The sequence below is a fragment of the Pyrgilauda ruficollis genome, unplaced genomic scaffold (assembly GCF_017590135.1).
Source record: "Pyrgilauda ruficollis isolate IOZ18807 unplaced genomic scaffold, ASM1759013v1 scaffold12, whole genome shotgun sequence".
Taxonomy (NCBI): Eukaryota; Metazoa; Chordata; class Aves; order Passeriformes; family Passeridae; genus Pyrgilauda; species Pyrgilauda ruficollis.
In genome coordinates, this window is record NW_024510321.1 from 6,007,892 (window position 1) to 6,016,878 (window position 8,987).

General features: G+C 50.6%; 1 protein-coding gene across 1 annotated transcript in view; it reads right to left on the minus strand.

Annotated features, from left to right (window-relative positions):
* Positions 1-3,998: 3,998 nt before the first annotated feature.
* Positions 3,999-8,987, minus strand: part of SHH (sonic hedgehog signaling molecule) — an 8,838-nt gene continuing 3,849 nt past the window's right edge. Inside the window, exons 2-3 of the mRNA XM_041489201.1 lie at positions 8,201-8,462; positions 3,999-4,708 (exon numbers count right to left, since the gene is read on the minus strand). Of these exons, the coding sequence (XP_041345135.1) occupies positions 4,002-4,708; positions 8,201-8,462 (969 nt within the window). The 3' untranslated portion in view covers positions 3,999-4,001. The remainder of the gene's footprint in view (positions 4,709-8,200; positions 8,463-8,987) is intronic.

Consider the following 8,987-nt stretch of genomic DNA (forward strand, 5'->3'; position numbering starts at 1 on the left):
TTGGCTTGGATTTTATTTGCACTGTGGATGTAATCCTCTTTTACTGGCACATCCCAGCTTCCCTTTGGAGGGTTTTCCTGGTGTCAGCACCAGGGCACTGCTGGAACTGTTGGTCAAGTAAACACAGACTAGTCCCAGTCTCATTAGGGTCATTTCTCACATTGGCTTGGCTGGGGGACCTGGAGAAGACAGGCAGCTGGTGGGCTGCCCTTCAGGACACCTCTGCCACGCCACAGAACCCTTCCAAATGAGTTGGCTTTGCCGAGCCACGCAATATTTCACAGGTAAATGGCAGACTGTCTACGTGGCTGTAGCCGGGAGGAGAAGGAGGTTGTGGCCACCACATGAAGCCGCACCAGCACAATTCCTGATGTGTTTGAAGAGTCCAATACCAAATCCCTCAGGATCCCCACTCTGAGTTTCAATGTCATCAGGGTAAAATCCTCAGAGGTGTGCGATAGGAATGCTGTCACATATCAGACATTTCAGGAAGTCTCTGTAATTTCTTTAATTATTCAGACAACAGAGCACAAGGATAATAGCTTCAAGTACATTCTTATACATTATTTTGACAGTAATAGATATGTATTTAGTCATAAACTATTCTGTAGCCACCACTATGTGTACATTTTATACAAACTATTGCCATACTCGGACCCTGAAAACGGACAGTGACATCTCCTAGATGTTTAGCACAAGGTTATGACAGTACATCCTTCATATGACAGCTGTGGCTATGGGTTGGATTGGCCCATCTAAGGAAGCACTTCTAACACACCACCGAGGGGTGATCCTGATAAGAGGCGCCAGAGGGAGATGTGGTATTCAGACACGGTGAGAAGACATAAAGCTGCTTGGAATAAGTGTGACGGAGAACACGGCACAGCATTTCTCTGCTCAGCGAAACAGGCTGATCCTGGTGTAAGAGCATCAAAACTTCTCTCACACCACAAAGATCTGAGCTCATCTCGGCCTTTGGGTGAAGATTAAATGAAGCATTGTCTGGTGTGGTCCCATCCAGGCATGTGCCCTGCCCTGACACAAGTGAGGGCTCTGGTCTGATGGCTCTTTAACATCTCAGTTGCAATTTAGATTGAAGCCCTCCAGCCAGTGGCTTTAAGTTTGATCATTGACATCCCTAAACACCTCCACCACCCGACCTCTGGAGAAGGCACCTTCCAACATGGTCATTTCTTTGAGTGTAGAGGCCTTAAAAAATGGTAACCACCTCTCAGAGACAGGGTAAGAAAGCTCAGACACCCAGATGCTGCCAAACTAAGGCCAGACTCTTACAGCAGGGACTCATTTGTTTCAGATCACATTCTCGCATGCCCCAAATCGTCTGGGTTTGCAGCCCTCAGCACACCCCAAAGACAGGGAGGTGGCAGAGTCCAAGCTGGGGTGGGTAGCAGGTCCTCAGCACCCACCAGGCAGTCCACAGTCCCTCGTGATGCCTCTCATTGGGTAGGCATGAGGGTGGCTTTGTTTCTCTCCTGGTGCTGCAGCACACTGTGGTCACTCCAAAGTCTCATGACCCTGGCCATGTCCAAGCTTTGGAGGTTGGAAGTGGGGTTAGACTAGTGGCTGACAGGAAGGAGAAACCACATCCATCTGTTGGGGCTTCACACAGCAGTGCTCGTGCATGGAACTCGGCCACCAGCTCTTGACAGTGCTCCAGAATCTCCTGGGATTTCAGCGTGGAAGAGCACGGTCGACACTCTCTGGAGATGGCCCCAGGTAGGGACGTTCTGGGAGGCTGTGGAGCTGCCATCCATCCCAGCAGAGAACATGGCTGTGTCTCTGGAGCAAAAGGCCTGGTGGGTGAACACCCTAGAGTGGCGAGTAATGGAAACCAAAGAAAAGGTGAGAAGACATTCAAGGCAAGCTCCCTTCCGGCACGGTCCCGTCGCAGACGCGCACACACATGCACACACAATGTTTTGCAAAATTTTTAAGGGGATCCTGGAAACCCTCCATGGAGGAGCACGCCGGGCAGCAGAACCTCACTGATCAGCACCTGTCAAGGATGATCCCCTTGGCATGGGTTGGGGCTGGGACCAGGCAGGGGACGCAGCGCTGGCCCCACCACTCAACTCCTAAAACTCATCTCCAGCACATTCACCCATGGGTGGCTGGGGACGGAGTCCTGCGTTACAGCTGGGGAATGTCTCTCAGGATAAATGAACAAATCTTTATCCTTTTGTTTTGCAAAGGGTGTTTTGCTCTGTTCTCAGTAGCCCCAAGCTCTGTGCTGTTACTCAAAGCAGCCAGTGAAATCTGGTGGCCGTCTCCTTCTTCCAGCATCAGCCACGTGAATCCCTCTACCTCACCAAAGTCAATGTCTCTCCCTCAGATTTCCATCTTCTGGGCACCCAAATTGAAGCCCACTGAAATCCTGGGGTTGCCACAAGGTGAAGGCAGCTGCCTGCCTTCACATTAATGCGCTTCAAAGGGAAAACTTGATTTAGCATGCTCAGAAATCAATTTTAAGAGCCATCTAGAGTCTCCATTCCAGACTGGGAAGTGGACATGGAGTCAGGGCTGGAGCTGGAAGAGAGGATCATTGCCTGAGCAGGGATGGGGAGCCAGGGCTCTGGCAAAGGGAAACCCGTCTGCCGGTCATTCGTGCAAATAAGTGAGGTTCTACTGTCAGTACAAGAGATTCCAGGTTATGCACAGATGTGATGGATTCGTTTCCTTAATAAAAGTACCAAAATTAAATGTTATAAGTAACACATCTAAATAAAATAATGGGCACTCATTTAGGCATCATGTTTCCTAAACCAACAAGCAAAAAGGAAAAAAAAATGGGATGCACCAGGAACTCTTAGTTATTATATACTAACCAAACTGTGCATGGCACATTTTATTTCTATAAAACTATTAAAACTATTACAAAATATTCAAAAATACATTTTAGTAAATTTACAGCAGTTATTTCTCAATTTATTAATGCAAAACATCCTTTTCCCCCCTCTGTACAAACTACCATCTCCATCGTCACAGAATTGCCGCCATGTGCGCTTTTTAAAAAATATTATTTTCTAATAAACTTTTTCTGAAGTTAAAAATAACAAAGTTTCTTACGGTTTTTGCAAATAAAAAGTTTGTGTAACAGTCTTGACTTCCATGAACTTCCATGAACGTGGCCAAATGATGTTTTTACAAAGCAAAACATGGAAAACAATACAGGAAATGATGTTACATTTGAAACTATTTAAATTAAAATAATATATTCTCATATTTTACACTATTTCAAAAAACGAAATGTGATTCAGTTAAGTATTGATCTCTCAAAAAAATCTAATTTACAATTCTGTGTATAAAAATATAATTTACGGACCCCCATGAAGTTTGTCTTTTTTGTGTGTGTTTGTTTGTTTGCTTGCTTGTTTTTTAGACTTGCTGAAATGAAGGAGCAATGTAATGGAGAGATGGGAAAGTACAGAATTTTGCTTTCTGAAAGTCAGGACACACGTGACATGTAGAAAAATAGACTCTGCGCAGTTTTGCTTGGCCTCACAAAATAATTTTTTCCCCTGTGAGTACAGTTCACATCACAATAAATTATCAAAGAAACTATTTAAGGCTCTTGAAGGTCCGGTTCATATCATTTAAAACATCTATTCAAAATACCAAAGAAATAAATATCCAGGAGAGGAGGAAAAAAAACAACAAACAAACAAAACAAAAGAACAAATAAAAATATATATATATTTATAAACTAAACAGAACAGAACTTCCAGGGGTCTTTGTTTCCCTTTAAGTCTACTTTGGACTGTCCTACTTAATTATTATTATTTTATTATTATTATTTTTAAGTCTTAATCCGTGCTCTCTTTTAAAAATATGTATTTTTTTTCTTTTTTTTTTTCTTTTCGTTTTTTCTTTTCTTTTTTTTCTATTTTTTTTTTTTTTCTCCTTTCTCTCTCTCTCTCTCCCTCCGTGTCTCTGTCTCTCCGTTGGAGCCTGGCGGGCCGCCGGGATGGCGCGGGGTCCCCTCAGCTGGATGACACCATCATGCCCAGCGGGTGCAGAGAGTCACTATCCAGCACCCAGCTGCCGATGCGGTAGAGGAGCCGAGAGTACCAGTGGATGCCGGGGGCCGTGGGATCTTCCATCGGGGACCCCGCCCCGGAGGGACAGAGGGCGGCCAGCACGGCCTGGAGCAGGCGGAAGGGAGCGAAGGCCCAGTGCGCCCAGCTGTGCTCCTCGATGACGGCGTAGCACGAGGCCAGCACGCGGTCGATGAGGATGGTGCCCTGCGCGGTGAGCGGCGCGTAGGCGCCCGACGCCTCCTCCCGCAGCGACACGCGGTGCACGGCCGCCGGCAGCAGCTGCTGCCCGCCCTCGCCCAGCACGAAGATGCGCTGGCCCGGCCGCACGCGGCTGGCGAACAGCGCCCGGCTGCTGGCGGTGCCCGCCTGAGACTGGTTCTGCTGGGGGGCCACGAAGAGAAGGTGGGCGGCCGTCAGCAGCAGCCGGGCCCGGGGCTGCCGAGTCTCGATGACGTAGAAGAGCTTGTGGGAGCCGTCCTCGCGGTCGAGGAAGGTGAGGAAGTCGCTGTAGAGCAGACGGCCTTCCGTGTCGGCCACGAGCACCCTGTCTCCAGGCCTCAGGTCCTTCACCAGCTTGGTCCCGCCTTTCTCCAGGTGCACCGTGGCCGAGCCAGGGAAGCAACCCCCAGATTTGGCCGCCACTGAGTTTTCTGTGCAAGGAGAGAGGAACAGCAGGGTTAGAGGAGGCACATGCCGGGCTGGGGCATTGGGGGCATGCAGGAACTTATCACTTCCCCAGCCACCCCAACCACCAAGAAAGCACAGGAGACAGCCAGACTCCCCTCTGAAATACCTCCACCCTTATCTATGAGCATACTCCATTTACAATCAGTGGGTCAAGTGAGAACCACCTTTCTGCCAGATTTAAACCAGTGCAAAATCTCCTCTGGGTTAGGAGTTACAACAGTGATTTTTCTCATAAAGGAAATGAGCCAAAATATTTCCACTGAGAAAACTGTTCCAGAACAAAATTTCTTCTGGAAGAACTTCCCATTTGGCTACTGTTTACCCTGCACTGACACCTGATGCCAGATAACTTGCAGGCTTTCAAAGCTGGGTGGTTTTTCTGGCATAAAGTTTCTTCTCTAAGCAAGTGCCTGTGCTCTTGATGCTCAAGGTCCCCACTCAGCTCTTATTCAAGGAGCACATCTAGGGCAGCAAACAGCAGAGGACAGGAGGAGACTTTGCCCCAAGGTGCACAGAAATTTTGCCACTGCAAAGCAACAGCCCAAATTTCCCAAATCCCCCTGCATCGTGCTGCACAAGCCCCCATGCTGCCTCCAGGCTTGCTGCTCAGCATGGTGGCTACCCACACTCACAGCACCCCTGCCTGGCATCTCCAGCACTCTGCTTCAATCCTCTTTCAAAAAAGGAAAAACTCTCCCTCCCCCTAGAAGAAGCATGCTCTTCCCCATCTCAGAGAGTGTGGTCCCAGAGCAGCCCAACACCTGTGCCAGGCCAAGCATATGCATCCTCCACCTCCTCCAGCTCTTGGGAGTTACTCAGAGCTCAGAGCAGCTTTTGCTGCTTTCCTGTGCTACTGAGAGGAACAATCTCAGGCTTAAAGAAAGCAAAAGCAGCAATGAAACTCTGTCTCTCTTGCAAATCACTTTTTGGAAGCTCAGCCAGCTGTGGGGTGGTGGGAAAAAAACAGTCTGCTGTGTCCAGGCTGATCTCTGTCTTAACAGAGGGACTTGCAGTGTTCCTAACCACTCTGTTTTTTTAAATATTGGGTAATACCCCATAGGATGTCATGGTTGCAAGTGCTGAGATTCCCCATCCCTCCCTCACCTTTCCCTGCTTTCTCCCAGTTACTCCCTATACCAGTTAAGAGACCTGGTGGTTTATCTCCTAAAGACGGACAGATTTTACATTTTGCCTCTGCGGCTGCTACTGAAATTCCTATGATTGAAACAAATCCTTTGAGTGTCTCCTAATGACTTTCTCAGGAAGGACAGGAAGGGTGAAAATTAGACCGTTATTGATTTGCTAATGACTTTATCGCTTCTCCTTCAGAAATGAAGCAGCAAGATCTCCAAGGCCTCCCTCTTCAGGGAGGACATGGCAACAAACAAGCTATGTGCTTTATGTGGAGGCCTCTGCTAGTAAACTACACCTTCCTACAAGCTGGCAGTAAAGGCCTGGCTAGAGCTTTGTTTGCATATTCAGGGACTTGATGAATAGATGTAGTAGTGTAGCAGCTCTACAAACATGCCAGTGAATTGGCAGAGGTGTGAAAATCTGCTTCTTTGAGCAGTGCTTGTTTGGGTTCTCTAATTAAAATCCAATAAAGGATCAGCATTGTCATTCTGATTCATGTAATAAATGCAGACACTCTTGGAAGAGAGGACACTTCCATTTTTTTCCCAGCTTCTTCCGCCCCTTTTCTCCCCCTCCCTATTTGTTCAGGTGCAGAAACCCTATGTGCCAATTCACACACATACTCTCCAAAAACCCAGGACCTTCCAAGCACTATTTGCACAGCAGAGCCACTTTTCCAAGGCACTCAAGATCTGTATTTGAATTTTAAATGTAGAAGCTTGCTCTAAATACTTGCCGTAGCGCATTATCAATGTCCCTTTTACCACCCCTGCCTCTCCCTCCTCTGTTCTGGTGACAATAATTCAGGCCTTGGGGGAACTCTTCTTTGCATTCCAGTCTCCTGGATCATACTTTTTGCAAACAGAGATCTAGATAAAGAATCTTCCTGCTGGCATTATAGGATTTAATCTTCTCATGAGATGCTCTGTCATGAAATGAGGTTTGGACAGTTTAAGATCAGGCTGAGAGAGTGGAATTCAAGCCTGCTCCCTTCAGCCTGCCTCGTACAGTCACACGACCCTGCCTGACACCCTCCAAATATTGCCCCCAAGTCCTTGTGTGCCGAATCTCAATGAGCAGCTTGGGGTGGCTCCTCTCCTGTGAAACACCCCTGGGGTGGATTAGGAGGTGCTCCTGGGCTAAGGTCACCGTGCGCCACAATCGGACACCTTGTGCTACAAAGCCCATCTTGGCTATTGAAAGGGGTGTTTCAGATCTCCACACAGCTGACAGCTTTGCAGGGCCTCTTTTCGGCTAGAAAGGTCCCAGGAGCTGAACAAAAGCAGTAGCAGACTCTCAGGACAAAGCCCACATGGGCCAGGAGAGGTGCTCAGCCCCTGGGGAGCTCCAGGCTGGAGTGGGGGACGTGAACCCCTCCTGCAGGTGGGCACGGCAGGGCCGGGCTGTTTCCCTGCCGTGGGGCTGCTGGGTTCGAAGCAAACTGCTATATTTAAAGAAATCCCATTATTTTCTTTTGCAGCCAAGTGTCTCCTGACACATCCTGCAGGTTGCTGGGCTAGAGTATGCTCTTAAAAAGAGCTTTCGATGTCATACAGCTGGATGGAGGGAGGCGGTGGAGCTGGGGGCTGTCACTCGCTGACAGATTTGCTCCACCAAAAAACGTGTCAAGTGTCAAGAAAAGAAACTCTACAAGTCGGGGATTTCTTGCGAGCTGTTCCCTGGTTGAGACAGCGTGTGGCGTTGTAAGCACAGGGGAGGGGAGGAAAAAAATTATGTGTGTGTGTATCCCTATCTGGGAATTTCCTAGCTGCTACCGCTGAAGGAGGCTGGGGACCACGTTACTTATTTATTTTCCTAGCCGGCTCCCACTCGGAGATTAGCGCTCGCGAGTAAGGCGTGCAGCCAGCGGGGCGGCTGGAGACGGCCACGAGTGTTTGTGTTGAACATGCTCCTTGGATGGGGAAAGCATCAGACCCCACGGGGGGAGGAGAAGGGTGTGTGGCTGCGACGCAGCTCTCGTGGGAAGGCTGGCCAAGAATATCACCCAAATAAAAGTGCTGTGAAAAACTGCTGCAGCTGCCTGGGCTTTGTTTTTTTCCTTCCCCCTCACTCTTCCCTTTCCCCCACCTCTGCTCCGACGGGGTCGCTAAGAGGCGGGGGGAAGGCCGGCTGCGCCCTGGGGCTCTGCTCCCATCCCCGCGGGAGTCCCGGCGGGGCAGGCCGGGTGATGGGGACCCTGCAGGGACGAGAGGAGGGAGCCCGGCGGCAGAGACAGGTCACAGAAGGCTCTAGGGCGATGAGTCGCGGCCCGGGGGTGTCTCCCCACCTCGACACGTCCCTGGGCAGGCTGCCCGCCTTACCTGCTTTGACGGAGCAGTGGATGTGCGCCTTGGACTCGTAGTAGACCCAGTCGAAGCCAGCCTCGACGGCCAGGCGGGCCAGCATGCCGTACTTGCTGCGGTCCCGGTCCGAGGTGGTGATGTCCACGGCGCGGCCCTCGTAGTGCAGGGACTCCTCGGAGTGGTGGCCGTCCTCGTCCCAGCCCTCGGTTACCCGCAGCTTTACCCCGGGCCACTGGTTCATCACCGAGATCGCCAGAGCGTTCAGCTTGTCCTTGCAGCGCTGCGGGGATAGAGGCGGATAGGAAAGGGTCATTGTGGGGGTGCTGCAGCCCGGGGAACCCCCCCCCCCCCCTTCGTTATCGATCCCCCCTTGGGCCGCATCCTGCTTCCCTCTCCCGCCAAAGAGGCGGCATTCCTGCCCTCTCCGCCAAGCCCGCCCCAGGATGGGCTCAGCCAGAGCTGAGCATCTTCTTCCCCGCAGCCAGAGAGGGACGGGGAGGTAGCTGAGGAGGAGGAGAGTGAAACCTGGGGACACGGTATGAACAGAGGATCAAACACCACGAAGACCCACAGGGACGGACCATTTCCCTGTCCTGGCACCTGCTGCGGGGAAAAGGGAACCCCCCTCTGCCGGCGCTGGGGTGTGAGCGTGGCGATTCAAAGCCACCTGCACTGAGCAAATTCCTGCTGCTAAGTGCCCTGTCCCTTCCCGAGAGCAAAGTTTCTGACAGAACAAACACTCGCCATATATCTCAGAGTCACGGATTCCCCCCCCCCCCCCCCCCCCCCCTGCCGCCGCCGCTCC